Source organism: Hyperolius riggenbachi, chromosome 10 (assembly GCF_040937935.1).
Source record: "Hyperolius riggenbachi isolate aHypRig1 chromosome 10, aHypRig1.pri, whole genome shotgun sequence".
NCBI lineage: Eukaryota > Metazoa > Chordata > Amphibia > Anura > Hyperoliidae > Hyperolius > Hyperolius riggenbachi.
Window position 1 is genome coordinate 272,030,702 of NC_090655.1, and position 24,941 is coordinate 272,055,642.

The 24,941-nt window shown below is 46.0% G+C and overlaps 1 protein-coding gene across 1 annotated transcript in view; it reads left to right on the forward strand.

Annotated features, from left to right (window-relative positions):
* LOC137537203 (uncharacterized) overlaps positions 1-24,941 on the forward strand; it is a 128,033-nt gene that overhangs the window by 62,339 nt on the left and 40,753 nt on the right. Inside the window, 2 exon segments of the mRNA XM_068259310.1 lie at positions 2,458-3,027; positions 16,114-17,559. Of these exon segments, the coding sequence (XP_068115411.1) occupies positions 2,458-3,027; positions 16,114-17,559 (2,016 nt within the window).

Consider the following 24,941-nt stretch of genomic DNA (forward strand, 5'->3'; position numbering starts at 1 on the left):
GAATGTTATACCAGGTAATGGGGGAATGTTTAGTGATATGAAGGGTGTGAGCAGAATCCAGGCGCATACATCTCTCAGGAGAGAGCTTATGTTATCAGTGACTGGCTTTATATGGCTGAGAAGTGGCTGATGGGAATGTTATACCAGGTAATGGGGGATGGTTAGTGATATGAATAGTGTGAGCAGAATCCAGGCGCGTACATCTGTAAGGAGAGCTTATGTTATCAGTGACTGGCTTTATATGGCTGAGAAGTGGCTGATGGGAATGTTATACCAGGTAATGGGGGAATGTTTAGTGATATGAAGGGTGTGAGCAGAATCCAGGCGCATACATCTGTAAGGAGAGCTTATGTTATCAGTGACTGGCTTTATATGGCTGAGAAGTGGCTGATGGGAATGTTATACCAGGTAATGGGGGAATGTTTAGTGATATGAAGGGTGTGAGCAGAATCCAGCCACATACATCTCTCAGGAGAGCTTATGTTATCAGTGACTGGCTTTATATGGCTGAGAAGTGGCTGATGGGAATGTTATACCAGGTAATGAGGGAATGTTTAGTGATATGAAGGGTGTGAGCAGAATCCAGGCGCATACATCTGTAAGGAGAGCTTATGTTATCAGTGACTGGCTTTATATAGCTGAGAAGTGGCTGATGGGAATGTTATACCTGGTAATGGGGGGATGGTTAGTGATATGAAGGATGTGAGCAGAATCCAGGCACATACATCTGTAAGGCGAGCTTATGTTATCAGTGACTGGCTTTATATGGCTGAGAAGTGGCTGATGGGAATGTTATACCTGGTAATGGGGGGATGGTTAGTGATATGAAGGATGTGAGCAGAATCCAGGCGCATACATCTGTAAGGAGAGCTTATGTTATCAGTGACTGGCTTTATATGGCTGAGAACTGGCTGATGGGAATGTTATACCAGGTAATGGGGGAATGTTTAGTGATATGAAGGGTGTGAGCAGAATCCAGGCGCATACATCTGTAAGGAGAGAGCTTATGTTATCAGTGACTGGCTTTATATGGCTGAGAAGTGGCTGATGGGAATGTTATACCAGGTAATGGGGGAATGTTTAGTGATATGAAGGGTGTGAGCAGAATCCAGGCGCATACATCTCTCAGGAGAGCTTATGTTATCAGTGACTGGCTTTTTATGGCTGAGAAGTGGCTGATGGGAATGTTATACCAGGTAATGGGGGAATGTTTAGTGATATGAAGGGTGTGAGCAGAATCCAGGCGCATACATCTGTAAGGAGAGCTTATGTTATCAGTGACTGGCTTTATATGGCTGAGATGTGGCTGATGGGAATGTTATACCAGGTAATGGGGGGATGGTTAGTGATATGAAGGGTGTGAGCAGAATCCAGGCACATACATCTGTAAGGAGAGCTTATGTTATCAGTGACTGGCTTTATATGGCTGAGAAGTGGCTGATGGGAATGTTATACCAGGTAATGGGGGGATGGTTAGTGATATGAAGGGTGTGAGCAGAATCCAGGCGCATACATCTCTCAGGAGAGAGCTTGCAGGGAGTAGTAGAGTGTTATTGTAGGGTAGTCGGCCTTTATTCCTGAGAATGGTACAAAGTATCTATATGGTGGATTAGGTTAGATAATTGCCCCTCAGGGATGGAGACACAGAGAAGAATATAATCTGTGAATAGTGCGGAGTGGAGCTGTGACTGGCCGATCCTGTATGCCATGGAATACTTAGCCCATAAGATCCTCGTGGAGCAGCTGCCATCTTGTGTGGCTGGATAGTGTGCTGGTAACTGGGCACTGCCTTTGTCATGGGAGAGCAGGGTTGGAATCCTGGCTAGGGTCAGTATCTATTCAGTAAGGAGTGCTTAGGCAAGACTCGCTAACACTGCAGGGTGGACCCTTGTGCTTAGCCTTAGTGGCTGCAGCCCTTGAGCGCTTTGAGCCCGACAGGAGAAAAAGCACTATACAAATGTCAGGATTATTATTATCTTCAGCTGGTACTTCTCACATATGCTTACTCTCTGTTTTACCATATTTCTATTTATTCCACTGTTTCTCATATGTATTATGCTATAAATCATGCATCTAAATACACCTGTTATCATCTGTGGTTATTACTGCAGTCACAGGAGGTTTATGTTTATCCCAGCCATTATGGAAGGCCGGCCTGTATCTCTTCCTTTTTCCTAGCAGCTGGTCATAGCAACATTCACTAATGCCGGCAGCCAATAATATGCTTTACAATCAGGTTGTTGCAGATCAGGGGAGGTCTCAGGGAGGGAGGTTCTGAAGGAGCAGGATCTGTCCATTGTGTCCATTTCCATAAGATAGTCCCACCGGATAACCATACTGAATGTGCAGGATACCGCAGCTTATTGGATATTATCACCCCCTAGCAAATTATGTTATTTTCTGTGTTCTGTTTATTACTGCTAATATCTTACTGCAATACTATGTTATCATTTTCAGAACTAAGATTTAAGTTCAAAGAACAAGAGCGGTATGTGAGGAGTGATCAGCAGTCTATGGAGGAGGGTGACACGATGGGGACAATTAAAGAGGAAGAAGAAGAGACATATGTGAGGAGTGATCAGCAGTCTATGGAGGACGGTGACATGATGAGGGCAATTAAAGAGGAAGAAGAAGAGACCTATGTGAGGAGTGATCAGCAGGCCGTGAAGGAGGGTGACATGATGAGGGCAATTAAAGAGGAAGAAGAAGAGACATATGTGAGGAGTGATCAGCAGTCTATGGAGGACGGTGACATGATGAGGGCAATTAAAGAGGAAGAAGAAGAGACCTATGTGAGGAGTGATCAGCAGTCTATGGAGAAGGGGGACATGATGGGGGCAATTAAAAAGGAAGAAGAGGAGACGTATGAGGGAAGTGATCAGAAATCTATGGAGGAGGCTTATGTGATGAGGACAAAGAAAGAGGAGGAAGAAGAGATGTATGTGAGGAGTGATCAGCGGTCTGCAGAGGAGGGTGACATGATGGGGACAACTATGGAGAAGGACCCTCTTACAGAGAGCAGAACAGGTGAGTGATCAGTATTAATATGTCTTTGGATGCAGCTGATAGAGAATATAGTCACATGCACTGTTACACTGCACACCTCTCACCTTGCTGCTGTACTGTATGTGGAAGGCCTCTCCTTACACACAAAGATAATGGCTAAATGAAAATATTGTAAACACAGAAGCGCCTGGGGCTGTTCCTATCCCCAATGTCCAATGATATAAATAATACAATGTTCTTCTTGTTCATTTCTTTTCTTTTTTTTTTTTCAGAATCAGAATCTTTTATTTCGCCAAGCACGACTGGGTCGTGCCCGGAATTGGGCTTGGCACGTACAGGGTACTGATACACAATATAGTTACAGATACAGGACAGGACATGCAGTAGGAACATAACATTTACAGAATACAGAACATTATATGACCTTTATGCGGAGGAGGACAGTGTGGCATAGGTTATAATACAAAAAAAGCCAAAAGGTATGCTTTAGCTGGAGCGCAGTCTATGTGCGGAGTGCTTCAGTGTGTGTGTCATGGTATTGTGGGGTGGGGATGGCCATTTCCATGGAGAGAGTTCAGGAGGTTGACAGCCGATGGAAAGAAGCTGTTCTTGTGTCTTGAGGTCCTGGTGTAGATGGAGCGGAACCGGAGCTTCCGGCTCGAGGGGAGCTGGTTAAAGAAGCGGTAGCCTGGGTGTGAGCGGTCATTTGCGATCTTTAATGCTCTGGTGTTCAGCCTGGAGTGGTAGAGGAGGTCCAGAGTGGGAAGGGATCTTCCGATGATTCTCTCCGCAGATCTGATGACCCTCTGCAGTTTGAGCCTGTCGCTGGCGGAGGAGCTGGCGTACCAGACCAGGATGGATGAGCATAGGACGGATTCGATTGTGGCTGAGTAGAAGTTTGTCAGAAGTTTTTGGACCACACCGAACTTTTTCAGTTGGCGGAGAAAGAAAAGTCTCTGTTGGGCTTTCCTCTGTGTTAAGGCAGTGTTGGCGTTCCACCTCAGGTCATTTGAGATAGTTGTGCCCAGTAGGCGGACACTGGGGACTCTTTCTACTTCCTTGCCATCAATGTGGATTGGAGGTGGGGTAGAGGCGTGTCTCCTGAAATCAACGATCATCTCTACCGTTTTCGCTGTGTTTAGGACCAGACCGTTCTCTCTGCACCAGCAGCATATATTTCCGACCTGGTGGCGGTACGCCTTCTCATCATTTTTGGTGATGAGACCTACAATGGTCGTGTCATCAGCAAATTTGATTACCTTTACTGAGTCTGACGTGGATTTGCAGTTGTTCGTATACAGCGAGAACAGAAACGGCGACAGGACGCAACCTTGTGGAGCCCCTGTGTTTGTGATTCTAGGTTGCGAGGAGATGGTGCCTAACCTGACGACCTGGGACCTGTTGGTGAGGAAGTCCGTGATCCACAGGCGTAGGGTGGGGTGGACTCCCAGCTCAGCAAACACTTTTTTTTTTTTTTTTTTTTTACTATTTTATTGTTCAGATGATCGTTAAAATCCTTTTTTTAATGATCATCTGAACAATCATGAATCAGATTCAATTTTATTTGGCCAAATAAGTTCACCTGTACAAAGAATTTGACTTTACGGTTACTTAACAGACACAAATGAAATACAAGGAGAGACAGTATAGATATTACAAGTCAAGCACAGTATATAAGTTATAGTGGTAGTAAACATGGTGAGAAGTGTTCATTTTCAGTTCTATGCTGTAATGCTTTCCAGTCCTAGCAGCTCTAGCGTGGTTCTGCATTAAGCATGGCTTCTGCCTGAGGGAAGTTCTGTGCCTGGAAGTTTTTGTTGTGACTGACTGGTATCTCACTCCTGAAGGCATAAGCTGGAGGATGGAGTGAGCATGGTGGGAGGGGATCAGAGGCAATCTTGGTCGTTTTCTTTCTCCACCTGCTAGCATAAAGTTCTTGCGTGGAAGGTAAGCTGCAGCCAATTATTCTTTCTGCTGATTGGATGATGTGCTGCAATCTCACCTTTTCTCATACGGAGCATGAGCCAAACAGTCATGGTTGATGTTGTGATGGATTTGATGATCACAGTAAAGACCTGCAGCATTAATTTTTGTAGTAAGCAAAACGTATTCAGCTGCCGTAGGTGGTACATCCTCTCTTGCACTTTCTTGATAGTGACTTTATTGTTATCCCATTTAAAGTTGTTAGAGATTAAGGACCCAAGACATTTGAATGCCTCTACTTGGGTCTCTGTAGATGCATGTCTGATTAAGAGGAGATATTATCATCCCCATGGGCTGAAGATCATTAAGTTCCAAGTTGCTGCTGCTGCACCAGGAAGCTAGTCTAACCTTCTGTCTCCTGATGGTGAAGAAATTGGTCATCCATTTGCAGATGGATTCAGGAGTGCTTAGCTGGGAGAGCTTGCTGTGTAACAGTGATGGTTTTATAGTGTTGAATGCAGAGCTGAAAAGCTGAAATCCACAGATAGAATTCTGTCATAGGTTCCTGGGGAGTCCAGATGCTCTAGTAAATAATGAAGACACATTGTTACAGCATCATCTGCAGACTTATTTGACCTCAGTGTTCTCCCCAGAATTTTTCTCCAGCCGGGTGGCATGGAAAAGTAGCCGGGTGGTGCGAGACGGGGAAATTTGGTGGTTATGGAGGTTATTGCTGTGCTCCACACGGGAGTGTTTGTTGCATGTCAGATGTTAATGCTGCTGAGAGAAAAGTAAGGGTGGTCGGGGGTGGGGGGGATGTGGCGGGTCAAGGGGTATTGCATATCTCATAGTGCGCATACCTTGTAGTCTCTCTACACTGGCTCAAGAGTTCATTCTTTACTTTGTGCAATGGACCACTTTGCACAGACTTTTGCTGGACAGTTTTCACAGCACAGAGTAACTGCCAGAGTTAGCTCACAGGCTGACATTATAAGGAAAAAAAAACAAAAACAAAACATATACCAGAAGGTCAGATGATAATGGCCAATATGGGGGATATGTGCAGGAGTAAACTAACCTATCACTAACAATGATCAGAAAAAAAAAAGACCACAATTAATCACAAGCCTGATCATCATTCAGAAAATGTTGTTTTGCAGTTTAGGTGCACACCATATTGGCCAACACAATGCACACCGCAGCACCGAGAGATAGCTTAAAAAAAAAGCAAATAAATAAGTGTTGTTGGTTATTAGCAGCTGTGTTACAAAATGCTGGGTAAGCTGATCAGACCTCCAACGCAATCCAGTACTAAATAACAAAACCGAGATCAGCGCACAAGGAAAACTTCTAAAGGGCAACCTACACTCCCACAGAGTGAGAAATAACACTAGCAAAATGAAGGTGACAGCCAAAAGCAGAGTGAAAGAAGATCGGCAACTTACCCACGTATAAGACTCAAGGAGATAAGCTCGCTATTCTAGCTGACTGGCTGTCACGCTGCTAAACTTCTCGTTCGTGGAGGAACGCTCCCAGCCGCCCACAGCATTCAGAACAGATAGTCCCGCCTCTTATGCCACCAAGCCAATGAGCATTCTCGAGGCACCAGGCATCACAAATACAGCCTGCCAGGAAGTGCGAGGTCTCCTACGTAGAGGAGAGTGGCTCACGCAGCGCACGCGGAGCGCAGTACTTTTCCTATGCCCGCCGGGAACATCTAAAAATGTATGTGCATAAAAGCCAGGTGCGAGATGACTGCCCAGCGCGAGATGGCATCCGGGTGGGCGCCCAACTTACCCGGGCGGAGCGCCCACCTATTTGATGCTGGGGAGAACACTGGACCTATAAGCAAATTGCAGAGAGTCCAGTAGGGGATCTGTGATGGGAGTCAGATAAGCCATTATCCATTTTTCAAATGATTTTATGACCAATGATGCAATGGCAACTGGCCTACAGTATAGTCATTTATACATATACATTTTGATTTTTTTTTTTAAGAACTGGGACAATGAGCATTTAAAACAGGAGATTAAGAGGCCAGGTGACTGTTCAGAGTTCCATCTGCAGGTGAGCCAAAGAAATGCAGTTTCCAATATGAGATGAGACATCTGCTGGTGGATAGCGGAAGTCCATGCAAAAGGTACCCAGTGGTGAACACAGTCCTCTACGCCAAAAGTGCACCTGGATCCCGGAGAGCTTGCCTCTTCTTCTAAGCCTCACTGCCTGATTCAGCACTGTAGCTCCACTGGTCAAAATCCCCAGAAGGCTAAGAGTAGATGAAATATCCAGGGGTAGATCAGGTACAGCTACAGTGCTGACCGTAATTATTCATACCCGTGGCAAATCTTGACTTAAAGTTACTTTTATTCTACCAGCAAGTAATTTTGTGATGGGAAATGACATAGGTGTCTCTCAAAAGATAGTAAGGCGATGTACAAGAGGCATTATGGTGGGGAAAAAAAAAAACATTTCACAGATTTTATTTACATTTCAGCAAAAAGTGTCCAGTCCAAAATCAGTCATATCCTTCATAAACTGTCACAATCTGTGGGAAAATCCAAAGTTCTATCCCATTCCAAATAGCCCAAGCTTTTCTACAGCATCCTAATTAGCCTGATTAATTGGGAACAGCTGTTTTAATCAACTGAACAGGTGAAAAACAGCAGCTCTCTGCAGTTGGTTTGTGGACAGTCATGGCTAGGACAAAGGAGCTCAGTGAGGACCCGTGGCTGCGCATTGTGGCTGCTTACAAGTCAGGAAAGGGATACAAGGCCATTTCTAAAGGTTTTCAAGTTCCAGTGGCTGCAGTGCAAAGTATTATTAAAAAAATACAGGATGTTCTGCATTGTGGAAAATCTCAGAGGACCTGTTGGAAGCCAAAAGCGACACTTATACTTGCCAGGAGGATAGTGAGAGAGGTTAAAAAGAATCTAATTCCAATGTCATCCTGGTGAATCTGTGCTCTGCTGATGGCAATGTCTCAAGGCAGACAATCCGACGGACACTGCTCACTGCTGGATTCCATGGATGCAGACCAAGGAGGACGCCGCTTCTTCAGATAAGGCACACAAAAGCTCACGTTGCCTTTGCAGATGCTCATCTGGACAAAGAAAAGGATTCTGGTCTTTTGTGTTATGGTCAGATGAAATAAAAATTGAATTGTTTGGTCACAATGATGTTTCCTTCATTTGGCGTGTAAAAGGAGAAGCTTTCAACCCAAAGAACACCATCCCCACTGTGAAACATGGTGGTGGGAACCTAATGCTTTGGAAGTATTTTTCAGCCAATGGACCATGGAACCTAATCACAGTAAATGGCACCATGAAAAAAGAGCAATAGTGTACGAGGATTCTCAATGATAACATCCGGCAGTCTGCAGAGAAACTTGGCCACCAGTGGACATTTCAGCATGGCAGTAGCCCAAAGCACACAGCAAAAGTGGTGAAGAAATGGTTAGCAGACAACAACATTAACGTATTGGAGTGGCCCAACCAGAGTCCTGATTTGAATCCAATTGAGAATCTGTGGAGGGAGCTAAAGATCAGGTTGATGGCAAGAAGACCCTTCAACCTGAAAGATTGGAGCTCATTGCTAAAGATGAATGGGAAAAAATACCTGTGGAGTAGGGCTGAACGATTTCCGATTTTAAACCAAAAATCGTGATCAGGCCCAAGACGGTCTTCAGATTGTCAAAGTAGCGGTTATGCAGCGGTTTTCGCCACCGCTGCTGGTACCTACACTGCTCCCGGGCCTCCTCCTCCTCCACTCCCGGGATCTGCCCCCTCCTCCAGTAAGTTCTGATCCCATTCAGCATTTGGCATGCTCACATCAGCCTCGCCCACTAGATGGCGCCTGAGCTCCTGTGTATGCAGCACAAAGTGTCACACCCTCCACTTGGAGCCCCGTTTAGAAGAAAGTGCAGGAGGGATTTGGTGCAGACTGGAGCCTGTGTGGGTGAAGGCAGGACCGGCAGCAGCAGCTCTTTCCCCTTCACTTTCCTTTATGTCCTCCTCCCCCCATAGTGTGTCCCTATCAGTATGGGCTCTCCTGACCTCCTGCTCATAGTGGGATTATTCCTCAGACTCTCTCAGGAGAGCAGCTCTGCCTTAGTTTCCGGTGCACTGTAAGATGCATCTAATGCTGGAGAACATCTCCTCTGTGTCACTACAGACTTACGGTCCTGTAAGTGGCTCATCCATGCCTCGCTGCTGCTGAGGATGTGACTTGCTGGAACTTTACTGTGATCTTTTCTTCTCTTCCAGGTGCATGGGGGGATGGGCGACACTAATCACATACAGCTCACTGACTGTTCATCCTGCCAGTTGTCATTGTGCTGCTGTTTGAACTTTTCTTAATCCTTTTGTAATGCCTGGTACACACGATGCAACTTTCCATCAGATTGACGGTCAAATCAATTATTTCCTACAGGTCCAATCTGATTTCCAACACCCATACTTTGAGCAATCTATGATTATTCCAATAGTTTAGCTCGAAGGCAATGCAAGAGACATAATTACCAGAGAAAAGTACCTTCTGTGAGCAAAAGGTAAATAAAATTGCAAGCTTACTACAATGAAGTTGCAAAAAGTTCCAATATTTATTTATCATCAAAAAAACACACATGGACAGACAATTAAAAGCAATAAAATATTCCCCTAGTGCTGATTATAATCAGAATTCCTGGGTAGTTGTCCCTACAATTAATAATAGCTTAAATGTGGATATAGTTATCATTGGTAAGCTGAGAGGTGTGCACAGAAAACTTTAGTGCCCAGAGGTGGAGTGAATTAGACCGCAAATAACATTGCTGGACACCCAAGAATGAAAAAATATAATATAAAAATATATATATATATATATATATATATATATATATATATATATATATATATATATATATAGTATTATTCCATGGCAAAATATATATGTGCGTGTTTGGCACATGTATATCTGCAAAAAACCTCAAAAAGTCCCTCAAATATCTGAGAGCTGCCTGTGTGTATATGCTGTATACATACACAGCGCTCACTCGTGCTACAAAAAAAAGTGCTGTATATGAAGAAAGGGTATGCAGCAATATGAATAGAGTACCATAAAAACCTGTGAACAAAAACAAATAATACAGTGATAAACAAGTGAAAAACCAGTGCTGTAGCTTACCACTGAGAGGGGGAGCCAGGAACGGCGCATAGAAGGTACTTTTCGCTGGTAATTACGATTTCCAATCATTTTACAGATTGATTTTTCGATCCTTTCTATAAAAAAATGATTGGAAATCAGATTGCACCTGTTGGAAAATAATCGATTTGACCGTCAATCTGATAGAATATTGAATCATTTATGCTTTCAAAAGAAGAAAAAGAAAAGTGACCGGCACGGCGTCGCCTAGGAATTCAGGGGAAGGGGGGGGGGGCACACCTCCGGAATACAGTTGGTAGGGTATGCACCTTCAATGTGCTCAGGATAGAAACAATACACAGTATTCCATATGCAAAGTAGAGTGAATACCAGGCACTACTGTAAGGTTTGTAGCCTCGATATATTTAATAACAGTCCTCGTGACTATACATCCATTACAGCAAATAACATTGCAGAATTGGTTGACATACCCTATTGACGTGACAGCCGTGGGGCAATGTGGGATCAGCGGTCCACCTGATGACCATTTCGCTTAACATAAGCTTCTTCTAAGGCTCCGTGCACAAGCGATTTCCCATCCCAGGGCAAATTTAACTATCAGGCTTCCGACGCTGCACTTGTGACGTCGCAGCACGTCCCTTCCGCCATCTAATGTAGCGCCCACGCGTACTATTGCTCACGTGCCACGCGACCATCTGACAGGAAGTGATGTGCGCTCCACAGTGGTTCTCGCATAGTCCAGGCCCTTGGACATATGCAGATTCACCACAAGATGGTGCTAAATGTAAGAAAAGGCTCTGCACATCAGATGTTATAATGGGCATTCCTCCTTGTTGCATTAAAACACATTTTTATTGAAACATCTAAAATATATAAATTCTTCAAAGATTCTAAACCTAAAAAACAAAGTAACCAGAGGCCTTTGCTCAGGCAGGTGCCATCCCACTTGCAGGACACCCGTGACGTGCTGAAAAGCATCGAGAGGGAGTCTTGGAAAAACGGCGTCATCTTGGTTACTATCGACGCAGTAAATTTGTATAATAGGATCCCTCATGAAGCAGGAGTTGAGGCTGTCAGAACCTTCCTCCTGAGAAGTAATAAGGATGAAGAATATGTTGAGTTTATATGTGAGTGCCTCATGTTTGTTTTGACGCATAATGCATTTACATTTGATGGCAGGTGGTACTGGCAGCTGTCGGGCACAGCCATGGGGACATCGGTGTCATGCACGTACGCCAACTTGTTTTTGGCATGGTGGGAGGTGAAGTACATGTATGGCCCTGATGTACCCCATGGTAGTTGCCTCAGGAGATGGTCCAGATTTGTAGATGATATCCTGGTGTACTGGTCCGGAACATGTGATGCCCTGAAGCAGTTTGTCCAATATCTAAATGATGGGAAGGAAAATATGCAGTTTACATATGAATGGAGTGAAGAGAAAGTTGCATATTTAGATCTGGAATTAATGATTAGTAAGAATAAGTTCATTTCAAAGGGATACAGGAGACCTGTGAGTAAGAATTTTTTCCTCCATAGAAAAAGCTATCACCCGGAACACACTTTCAAGTCCCTACCGTATGGACAATTTCTTAGGTTGAGACGAAATAATACTGGACTTGAAGATTTCCTCGGGCAAGCGGAGGAATTAAAGCAAAAGCTAGAAGGGAGAGGGTATGAGGTGGACAATCTAGTCCTTGAATAAGCACAAAAGGTGGATAGATATAATATTATAAAAGGAAAAGGGGAAAAAAGAAAAAACTAATGTGGAACCAAGCAACAGATTAACCTTTGTTTTTGACTTCACACCAATGCATGAGGAAATAAAACAGAGCATCATGAAGAATTGGAAAATAATCCAGAGGGACCCAATTCTAAGGGAAATATACAAACAACCTCCATTAATTACATTTAAGAGGGCTCTCACGATAGGGAATAAACTCACAACCAGTGAATTTAAAATAGAAATGAAGGAGGCACTCAACTGGCATATAAACTTGCGTTTATCAATACAGTAGCGCACACGACATGTTTCGGGGTTTCCCCCTTCCTCAAGTGTACATGCAACCTCACCAACACAGCAAACTTATGAACATCAATAGTCCACACCCAAATTGCAAGACCCTCCTCCTTGGTCAGCTGACCAACCTCTAAATTAACCCCTTAGGGTAAGTCCAAGTTTATCATTTTGGGCACCACTATTAGATGTCTACCCAACGAAACACCTTTTTGGAACATAAGTGTAAGCAAACATTTAGGCAATGCCTTATTGACACACAGCTATTACGGGACATACAAAGCATAGACTCACTGCACCAACGATGCAGACGTTCCCTCTCTCCACCACCCACCATAGCGATGACAATTCATCACAACCTGTAAGAAAGAAACAACATACTGTCCTATACCTACAAGAAACATTTCATACTAAACATTTCATTAAGGCCCTTAGGCACAATTGAGTCTAGTTTCCTCATTCACCGGGCTTCTTTTTGTAGCAGTAATCTGTCCCTATCTCCTCCTCTTTTAGGTGGGGGCACATGGTCCAGCACCATCCACTTGAGCTGCGAAACCCCATGTCCACGGGCAAAAAAAATGTTTGCCCACCGGGGTATGGCTGCTCAACTCCGATGGCTTGAATCCACGTATGGAGCCTCTGTGTTCCTGCACTCTGGTCTTGACGTCCCTTGTCGTCGTTCCCACGTACAGGAACCCACATGGGCATTTCAGTGCATACACAACATATTTCTCCCGTATAGGGGTGACTGATATGATCCCCTTTGATGATCGCCCCACAGCAGTTGCAATTCATACAAGGGAAGGTACCCCTTTTCCTTGTGAGTTTGTGCATCTCAACACATCGTTCTGCAAGATCTACCCTGCTGACTATGTTTCCAACGGTTCTCCCCCATTTAAATGAGAACAATGGGGCATGTTTAAAGATCTCTCCATATACAGGATCCTGCTGCAATATTGGCCAATACCTATTGACCACTTGTCTTGTGATGAATTGTCATCGCTATGGTGGGTGGTGGAGAGAGGGAACGTCTGCATCGTTGGTGCAGCGAGTCTATGCTTTGTATGTCCCGTAATAGCTGTGTGTCAATAAGGCATTGCCTAAATATTTGCTTACACTTATGTTCCAAAAAGGTGTTTAGTTGGGTAGACATCTGATAGTGGTGCCCAAAATGATGAACTTGGACTTACCCTAAGGGGTTAATTTAGAGGTTGGTCAGCTGACCAAGGAGGGGAGGGTCTTGCAATTTGGGTGTGGACTAATGATGTTCATAAGTTTGCTGTGTTGGTGAGGTTGCATGTACACTTGAGGAAGGGGGAAACCCCGAAACATGTCGTGTGCGCTACTGTATTGATAAACGCAAGTTTATACGCCAATTGAGTGCCTCCTTCATTTCTATTTGGAATTACCGTGGTGGAGTGGTGATCCACGGAGGGATTGTGCACCGGCGGACCAGGTGTCAGGCCTGGAGTGGAAACCCAGCTCAGCAAACCCCCTGCTTGTTGCAGTGAATTTAAGATTCCAAGGAAGTTAACCTGGCTGGATCAGGGACAATCAAGGGGAAACTATAAGTGCAGACACTGCTCCTTTTGTCTCCAAATGGAATCAGGAAAGCTCTTGAGTGGTACCCATAGAAAACAAAACGATGGACTTTATAGCCTGGCCATCAGTCTACATAGTCTGTTGTATGGTGCCCGTGCCATAGATTTTATATAGGCATGACGACTAGGCAGATGAGGTAACGAATACGAGAACATATAAAATCAGTAGAGACGGGTAAAGGATGTAGTAGATTGATTGAGCACTTTAGGAATGAGCATGGAGGGGATACAACTTGTCTACGTTTTGCAGGTCTAGAGCAGGTACCTACCCCCAAAAGAGGAGGGGACAGAGAACGGTCACTCTTAAGAAGAGAAAGTAGGTGGATTATAAGTAGCGATGCACTTGGACCTTTGGGTTTGAACGACCATTTGGACATGGCGTGTTTCTTGGATCCTTAGTGAGAGTAGGGTATATTTCATGTGTAATGAAGTTAGTTTGCATCTTTGTCCAGAATCCTTTAGAATCTTTGAAGAATTTATATATTTTAGATGTTTCAATAAAAATGTGTTTTAATGCAACAAGGAGGAATGTCCATTATAACATCTGTTGTGCAGAGCCTTTTCTTACATCTAGCACCATCTTGTGGTGAATCTGCATATGTCCAATGGCCTGGACTATGCGAGAACCACTGTGGAGCGCACATCACTTCCTGTCAGATGGTGGCGTGGCACGTGAGCAGTAGTACGCGTGGGCGCTACATTAGATGGCGGAAGTGACGTGCAGCGACGTCACGAGCGCAGCGTCGGGGCAGAAGCCTGATAGTTAAATTTGCCCTGGGATGGGAAACCGCTTGCACACGGAGCCTCAGAGGAAGCTTATATTAAGCGAAATGGTCATCAGGTGGACCGCTGCTCCCACATTACCCCACCTCTGTCACGTCAATAGGGTATGTCCACCAATTCTGCAATGTTATTTGCTGTAATGGATGTATAGTCACAAGGACTGTTATTAAATATATGGAGTCTACAAACCTTACAGTAGTGCCGGGTATTCACTCTACTTTGCATATTGAATCATGTATACCACGGTGCAGCACGGTGGCGTAGTGGTTAGCTCTCTCGCCTTGCAGCACTGGGTCCCCGGTTCGAATCCCAGCCAGGGCACTATCTGCAAAGAGTTTGTATGTTTGTATGTTCTCTCCGTGTCTGCGTGGGTTTCCTCCGGGCACTCCGGTTTCCTCCCACATCCCAAAAACATACGGATAAGTTAATTGGCTCCCCCTAAAATTGGCCCTAGACTACAGTACTTACAGTACATAATATAGACATATGGCAATTGTAGGGATTAGATTGTGAGCTCCTTTGAGGGACAGTTAGTGACAAGACAATAAATATATATATATATATATATATATATATATATATATATATATATATATATATATATATACACTGTACAGCGCTGCGTAATATGTCGGCGCTATATAAATACTAAATAATAATAATACCACACATAAAAATTAGAAGCTGGTTACCGGTTTATTTTGTACACACATTCTTCAGTGGGTTTGTGTAGTAAAGCCTGGTTCACACTGTGCATTTTTCATTTCTGATCCTATTCCAGTGAGTGATCAGATCGATAATCAGATCCGAGATCGATTGGATTTAGAAAGCTAGCCTACGCATGTATGGCATTTTTACAATTCCTGATCCCATTTCAGCAATTGGATATCAAAAAGGCATTTACTCCAGAGGGGGAACAAAGCTTGATTTGAAAGAAATTGTGAATTGAATCTAAATTGCAATCTGCAATTATAGGAAGCGTTTGATTGCTGTAATAGCCAATAAAGGCTTTTCTGTTGATTATTAAGAAGGGTATGAATAATTTTGGACTGGGCACTTTTGCTTAAATGTAAATTAAAAGCCGTGAAATTGTTTTTTTTCCACAATAATGCCTCTTGTACATCAGTATATTATCTTTTGGGAGACACCTATGTCATTTCCCATCAAAAAAATTACTTGCTAGTTGAATAAAAGTAACTTTAAGCCAAAAATTGCCAGGGGTATGAATAATTATGGGCAGCACTGTAAGTCCCGAATGCTCGGTATTTGTTTGCTGGGGAAGGTTATCCGGGTTGGGTTGCACAAGGCAATATTAAAAAACAAAAACAGAGAGAGCAACTTGCCAAAGCTGTCATCTCCAGGCTCCTCCTCCTTATAGCCCAGTGGGTGGGTACAGTGCCTTGCAAAAGTATTCACCCCCTCCCCCTGGCTTTGTACCTATTTTGTTACATTCCAACCTGTCATTTGATTGTTTCCTGATATTACGTTATGTGATGGATCTGCACAAAATAGCCTAAGTTGATTAAGTGAAATGAGAAACGATGCACCAACATGGAAGTATCAGCAGCTCACTGACCTCTGCTAATGAAAATTGTTCCTCCCCTCAGAATTCTCTAACAGGAAGTGATGATGTTTCTCTATTTGCAGGGCGGAGTCCCAGCATCAGGAACCTCCCAGAGACTCATCTCTCTGTATCTACAGACTGTACAACGGATGGTGATGTCACTGGACAAGAGTCTCCTGCAGATATCCTGGTTACCCCAAATATTCCCCCAGACTCCCCTCACCTGTCTAACCCTGAGGGGCCTCATATCCTGCACAGCTCTCCCCCTGCTGGATGGTCTTATTCCTGTTCCACATGTGGGAAATGTTTTGTGCGGAAATCTAATCTTGTCAGACATGAGAGATCTCACACTGGTGAGAAGCCCTATTCATGTTCTGAGTGTGGGAAATGTTTTGCATGTAAATCATACCTTATCAGACATGGGAGATCTCACACTGGTGAGAAGCCCTATTCATGTTCTGAGTGTGGGAAATGTTTTGCATGTAAATCATACCTTATCAGACATGGGAGATCTCACACTGGTGAGAAGCTCTATTCATGTTCTGAGTGTGGGAAATGTTTTGCATGTAAATCATACCTTATCAGACATGGGAGATCTCACACTGGTGAGAAGCCCTATTCATGTTCTGAGTGTGGGAAATGTTTTGCATGTAAATCATACCTTATCAGACATGGGAGATCTCATGCTGTTGAGAAGCCCTATTCATGTTCTGAGTGTGGGAAATGTTTTAGAGTAAAAGGAGCCCTTGTTGTACATGAAAGATCTCATACTGGTGAAAGGCCCTATTCATGTGCTGAGTGTGGGAAACGTTTTGTGCATAGAAAAAGTCTTTCCGATCATGAGAGATCTCACACTGGTGAAAAGCCCTATTCATGTGCTGTGTGTGGGAAATGTTTTGCGTACAAATTAAATCTTGTCAGTCATGAGAGATATCACACTGGTAAGAAGCCCTATTCATGTGCTCAGTGTGGGAAATGTTTTGGAGCTAAAGAAACCCTTGTCATACATGAGAGATCCCACACGGGTGAGAAGCCCTATTCATGTGCTGAGTGTGGGAAATGTTTTGTTGATAAAAAAAACCTTGACAGACATGAGAGAACGCACACTGGAGAGAAGCGTTATTCATGTGCTGAGTGTGGGAGATGTTTTATACAGAAATTTCACCTTGTCACACATGAGAGATCTCACACTGGTGAGAAGCCCTATTCATGTGCTGAGTGTGGAAAATGTTTTGGATTGAAAGAAAGCCTTGTCAGACATGAAAGATCTCACACTGGAGAGAAGCCCTATTCATGTGCTGAGTGTGGGAAATGTTTTGGTGATAAAAGAAACCTTGTCACACATGAAAGATCTCACACCGGAGAGAAGCCATATTCATGTGCTGAGTGTGGGAAACGTTTTGGTGATAAAAGACAACTTGTCAGACATGAAAGATCTCACACCGGAGAGAAGCCATATTCATGTGCTGAGTGTGGGAAACGTTTTGCTGATAAAGGAAACCTTGTCAGACATGAGAGATCTCACACTGGTAATAAGTAAGGAGCAGGGAAACATAGCTTCACCCTCAGTGAACCTGAACTGGCCACAGCACACTGCTCTCCATCTCCCCAACATAGCCAGAAGTAGGGAGGATGGAGAGAGGAGTGCAGCTGCCAATAACTGGCTTGTTCAGCTCTGCTTATCCGTCTCTCATCACTGGTGAGAAGCTCTATTACTGAAGTCTGGGTTGGGTCTCTGTCATATTTTTTGTAGTGATCTTTACAGTTGAATTGTAGCATAGCTCCACCCACATTCTGTGCCCTGGCCTGACCTGGACCACAATGGCCCCTCCTTTGCCCTATTTGGTGATTTGAGGGCTCAGCACATTTGGCCAGATAAGGTGGAATGTGACGGTGTCGGCAGTTTTGGTCAGTAAGATGATAGAGAAGGGTTATGATGAGCATGTCCTGTGGAAGGTCAGTGGAGAGGTCAGAGCTATTGATAGACAGAGCTTATTGCTTCCCAAGGTAAAAACAAGTCTGCACTTATACCCTTTATGTGCGGCTACAGTCATCTGTTTGAGCGTATTCACTCTGTGGTTGGTAAATTCTGGCTGATCCTGAGCCAAGATCCTACCTATGGGAATCACTTCAGTGATCTGCTGGTTTCTGAGTACAGCCGAGGTCGGAGAATTAAGAGCTGGGTATGCAAGTCGGATACTTTGCCCAGAAAGAAAGTGAATGTACCTAGGGATAGAAGGGGCTCTGTACCTTGTCTCAGGTGTAATTGCTGCAATGTAATAATAAAAGGTGCTACCATTTCACATCCATCCACCGGTGACCAGGTTGAAGTAAGGGGTAATATGTTGTGCAGTGTTCTCCCCAGAGCCTTTCAGCTGTGCGGAGCGCCCACCTGAAATTGTCCCCCGCCCGGCTGCCGTTTGCCCTGGTCTGTGGCAAAATGACTTTCCTCCTCTTCTCCTCCTCTCATTACAGCGGGCAGTGCTATGTCTGTGCAGCCGGCCAGCTGTCACTCAGAGCTGCTATCTCCGCCCTCCTCCCCAGCTCCTGTGTGTAGTGTTGAGGGGTGGGGAAAGCTCAGTGATGTTACAAGCAGCAGGGGAGATGAAGTTAGAGGACGCACTGCTGTGTTCACAGACATGTCTGCATCTTTCCCCGTCATCAAGTACGTAGTAAGCTCCGGTGAATTACAGCCAGCACGGGTGACGTTACAGCCAGCACAGGAGCAAGGAGCTGAAGTTTGCGTTGCTTTAGTCTTTCAGGCATGCCTGCACCCCTCCCCCCCCCCAATAAAGTGCCTGTAAGAGCAATAATTACTGGCCCTGCTGCCTGGCCGCTGTGTATCTGGATGTGCTGCACTCGTGTCCCTCTAGACAGGTGGGGGTGGAGATGTTAGCCTGTGTTGTCTCCTGCTGAAGAATAGATCCCAGGTCAGGTACGAGGCTGCACAAGGGTACAAATTAGCACTTATCAGCCCCCTGCACAATGTGCTATATGGGGTGGGGAAGGGGGCTCACACTGGCTGCTGCTAATAGAGGAGGGGGAGTCTCCCTTTGGCTGGAGAGGTCTCATTGATGCAATGCTGTTGGAGAGTGACATCCGCAGAGTGCTGCTGGTGGATAGGGGGTCAGAGAGGTCTTCCAACCCACCAGCAGCACCCTGACTGAGAATTCCCCTCCTCAACAGCATCACTCTGTGAAACCCCCCACCCTTACTCTATTAGTAGCAGCCAGTGCTAACCCCTTTTCTCCCACCCAGTAGCACCCATCATTACCCCCCCCCCCCGCAGTACCCAGTGTGATCACCTCCAGACACCCCCCCCCCCCCCCACACACACACACACACACACACACACACACACCACCAAATAGCCCCCAGCCCGATTCCCAGACACACCATGTGATCCTTTCACCACCCAGAAGCACCCAGTGTGACCTTCCCCCCACCCGGCTACTTTTGCATGCCGCCCAGCTGGAAAAAAAATCTGGGGAGAACACTGTTGTGTGTGGGCTGAAGGGCCCCTGTGTTTATATCGGTGAAGCAGGAAGAGCAGTGAGACAGCGGATACAGGAACAGAACAGAAGTATTGCTAATTGTACATTGGGGGAGAGAGAGTATGAGCTAATAACTCTATACAGAGGTGCGATCTATGGCAATGCTGTACTGGGGACAGCCATGTGACACAGCTGCCCCCCTGGGGGACACAGGAGCGATCCGCTGCTGATCGATGTAATAGGCTGACGGGGGAAGGAGGGAAAATAATAAAAGAATAAGCAATTTTATTAAAAAATAAAAATATTTGTAAAAAAAATAAACATCGGGGGAGCGATCAGACCCCACCAACAGAAATCTCTGTTGGTGGGGAGAAAAGGGGGGGGATCACTTGTGTGCTGAGTTGTATGGCCCTGCAGCGAGGCCTTAAAGCTGCAGTGGCCCAATTAAGAAAAAATGGCCTCATCACTTGGGGGGTTTAACACCACGGTCCTCAAGAGGTTAAAAGGAAATAAACATGGCAGCCTCCATATTATTATTATTTAGCGTCGACATCTTCCGCAGCGCTGTACAGAGTATATATTGTCTTGTCACTAACTGTCCCTCGGAGGAGCTCACAATCTAGCCCCTACCATATTCATATATCTATATTGTGTAGTGTATGTATTGTAGTCTAGGGACAATTTAGGGGGAAGCCAATTAACGTATCTGCATGTTTTTGGGATGTGGGAGGAAACCGGAGTACACGGAGGAAACCTACTCAGACACGGGGAGAACATACAAACTCCTTGCAGATGTTGACCTGGCTGGGATTCGAACCGGGGACCCAGCGATGCAAGGTGAGAGCGCTAACCACTACGCCACCATGCTGCCCATATCCCTCTCGTTACAGTTGCCTTTAGGTCAGGTGGCACATGACAGACATTTTTATTTGAGGGCTGATCCTGACTGCAAGAGGTAGTAGGGGTCATGGTGGGGTGACATCCTGTGGCCGTGGCATATGTGCTAATCTGAAAAAGGGATGTGCTATTACTTCCCAAACATGTTGTAAGGCTTAGTGGTATAATTCTCAGAGTCAGCATGTATGTCCTAGGCTAGAGGTCTCGCTCTTCACCTAGCTATCCCTGCCTGGCACAGCACTAACTGGCACCCACACTGTCCTTGCCTGGCACACCACTAACTGACACCCACACTGTCCCTGCCTGGCACACCACTAACTGGCACCCACACTGTCCTTGCCTGGCACACCACTACAAGCTGATGTAGAAGGCAGATATACCACCAGGAGCCACTAATGAGGCTAGTAACACAGTTTACCAGTTCAGAAGTATCACATGCAAAGTTCAGGTAATAGGTAATCCAGATATGACAAGTCTTCATGCAAAGTTATTCAACAGTAATGATGATTGATCTGAGTTATGAAATAGTTCAAGCAGACTTACATGCAGTATTTAGCGACAGGTAATAGTTGACACAAGTTATGACACAAGTTCCTTTTAGTCTGCATGCAAAGTTATGCAACAGATAGCAGAAGTTCCAGATGATATGTGACAAAGTTATGCGAGACTTTATGCACACTGTAGTTGACTGATAAGGAAAGTAGACTTATACTTATCGTCCAGTTCAAGTGGCATACAAGGAGTATCCGGTAACAGTCCAAGATCGGTCCAGGCGGCAAGCAAGGGATGTCCAGTAACTAGCAGAGGTCGGTCCAGGTGGCAAGCATGTCCAGTAACTAGCAGAGGAGGGTTTGCAATAATAGGCAAGATCGGTCCAGGCAGCAAGCAAGCGTTTCCAGGAGTCAAGCAGAGGTTAATCACAACAGAGTAGTCAAATACAAGCCAAGGTCAATATCCAGAATATCAGTAACAATTGAGTGCGCACCCAGCAACTAGCCAAAGCTATGCTTATCACGGGCGATGACTGAGAGCACTCTGCAGGTTTACATACAATACAGCATCCAATCAGTGGCCGGCCACACTCTGCACAACCAATCACATGGCAAGGCCCTGCCTAGGTGTCAGCTGTAGAATCAGCTGACACCGCTCTGACAGCTGACTGGAGTCAGCTGACTACTGTTTACCTTTGCGGAGGGCGTACTGGGAATGCACCCACCGCCTATCAGAATGTGCGGCCTGTGAGCCACCGGCAGCATCATCAGTGGGGAACAAGCCCTGAGACACGGACGCGGCAGATTCTGATTGGGTCTTGGCGGAATCAGCGTTGACAAGTATATTCCTTATACATGTACAGGCAGGTAAAGCTCAGCATGCCACATATGTAAGGCCTCCTCTACAGAGGTTGCAAATAACAGTTACTCATTTATTTAATAAAAATAGAAATTAAAAATGTAACAATTTAATTTGCCAAATATTTAAGGCCTACAGTGGGTGCAACTGAATATGGTTTAGGCAGGGAAATGCCACATGTTTGTGATGCAAATAGTTCATACAGGATGATGTAACTTCCGAATGCAAATATATGCGGCTTGAAAGTGGACCAAGCAATTTACACCTTGGTAGGACTTCATTGGTCCATTTTCCAGCTGCATAAATTTGCATACATTTACATAATCCTGCATGAAGTCAGAATGATTTGCATCTCATTAATCATCCCTAGTATGGGCCTTGTTATGTCTACATATGTTTTATTACTAAGATGTTGTTTTATTTGAGTTTTGCTTGTTACAAATATTATTTAATAAACCTTTTATACTTGACCTTTGTGTGTGCTAATTCTAAACTGTCCCCGAGTCCCTAACTTCCCTTATTACCCCTCCCTTGTCCTATGGACTGTACTCCATAACCAGCCTGACACCCTATGGACACACCATAATGTATAGTAATGTGTGAGTGTGTGTATATTTATATACACCATCATGTTATATGAAAGATTCAGAACGGGAGTTCATGAACAATAATCTTACTAAAGATGTGGAGTGTTTCTCCAATCTAAAGGCGGCCATAGCAGATTTCACCCGGAGTCACAAAACGCATGAGACCCCGCCCACATTAAATGGGAGGCCTTGCAATGCGTCCTTTGTGGCATTTTATTCTCCAGAGAAGGAGAGAAGCCCCCAATTAGAAGAACTGTTCAGGGAGGTCGCTACATTGGAAAACACCTTAAAAAGATAAAGAGGGCAAAGATGCAGAAGTGGAACTGAAGTCATCTAATACCAGGCAGAGGCTCCATGGGACTAACAATCACCAGCTGATAGAGAGAGGTTCAGGGCTGCACTATATGACAAAGCTGGGAAATGTGACACTCTAGCAAACTGCCTACACCCCAGACAGGTCACAACTGTATTCCAGCAGCCAAAGCCCCTCCAGCCATCTAAAGTATAAACCCACTGACATTGCAGAAGATTGCAGATCCTATTACCAGGGTCTGTACTCCCTGCAGGGCAAATACCACCACCTCCCACCTGAGAAAATGCAACAGGAAATAAATACCTATACAGAGCAAACTAAACACCCAACCATCCCCCTAACTGATAGGACAGATCTCGGCTATGACTTTACTGACCTAGAAATTCAAGCAGCCATTAAAATCCTCAAACCAGGCAGAACTGACACCTCACCTCTTAGCTTCTTTCAATGCAATCTCACAGGATACCCCCTTCCCACCCCAGGCTCACAGGATACCCCTTTCCCACCCCAGGCTCACAGGATAATCCCACCCCAGGCTCACAGGATACCCCCTTCAAACTCCAGGCTCACAGGATACCCCCTTCCCACCCCAGGGTCACAGGATACCCCCTTCCCACCCCAGGCTCACAGGTTATCCCCTTCTCAACCCAGGCTCACAGGATATCCCCTCCCCACCCCAGGCTCACAGGATACCCCCTTCCCACTCCAGGCTCACAGGATACCCCCACCTCAGGCTCACAGGATACCCCCAGGACCACAGCATATCCCCTTCCCACCCGAGGCTCACACGTAACCCCCTTCCCACCCCAGACTCACAGGATACCCCCTTCCCACCCCAGGCTCACAGAATATCCCATTCCCACACCAGGCTCATAGGATACCACCTTCCCACGCCAGGCTCACGGGATACCCACTTCCCACGCCAGGCTCACGGGATACCCCCTTCCCACGCCAGGCTCACGGGATACCCCCTTTCCACGCCAGGCTCACGGGATACCCCCTTCCCACCCCAGGCTCACAGGATACTCCCTTCCCACCCCAGGCTCACAGGATATCCCCTTCCCCCCCAGGCTCACAGATTACCCCTTTCCACCCCCAGGTTCACAGGATACCCCCTTCCCACCCCAGACTCACCGGTTATCCCCTTCTCAACCCAGGCTCACAGGACACCCTCTTCCTTCCCCAGGCTCACAGGATACCCCCTTCCCTCCCCAGGCTCACGGGATACCCCCTTCCCACCCCAGGCTCACGGGATACCCCCTTCCCACCCCAGGCTCACGGGATACCCCCTTCCCACCCCAGGCTCACGAGATACCCCCTTCCCACCCCAGGCTCACAGGATACCCCCTTCCCACCCCAGGCTCACATGATACCCCCTTTCCCTAGGCTCACAGGATATCCCATTCCCACCCCAGGCTCACATGATACTCCCTTTCCCTAGGCTCACAGGATATCCTCTTCCCACCCCAGGCTCACAGGATACCCCTTCCCACCCCAGGCTCACAGGATACCCCTTCCCACCCCAGGCTCACAGGATACCCCTTCCCACCCCAGGCTCACAGGATACCCCTTCCCACCACAGGCTCACATGATACCCCCTTCCCACCCCGGGCTCACAGGATATCCCCTTCCCACCCCAGGCTCACAGGAAACCCCCTTCCCACCCCAGGCTCACAGGATATCCCCCTCCCACCCCAGGCTCACAGGAAACCCCCTTCCCACCCCAGGCTCACAGGATATCCCCTTCCCACCCCAGGCTCACAGGATACTCCCTTCCCACCCCAGGCTCACAAGATACCGCCTTCTCACCCCAGGCTCACAGGATACCACCTTCCCACCCCAGGCTCACTGGATACCCACCTTAACACCACAGGCTCACAGGATACCCCCTCCCGCCCACACCAAGGCTCACAGAAAACTCCCCACCCCAGGCTCACAGGATACCCCCTTCCCACCCCAGGCTCACAGGATATCCCCTTCCCACCCCAGGCTCACAGGATATCCCCTTCCCACCCCAGGCTCACAGGATACCCCCTCCCCACCCCAGGCTCACAGGATACCCCCTCCCCACCCCAGGCTCTCCAAGCTTATACTTCAGCCATCCCAAAACCAGGGAAAGCTGTGGCAATCCTGTGGCAACTACTGCCCAATTTCGCTCATCAACTTAGATGTTAAGCTCTATGCAAAAATGATAGCAGACAGATTGAAGCCCATCCTGCCCAGGGCTCTCCACACTGACCAGGTGGATTTCACACAATATAGAAAGGCAA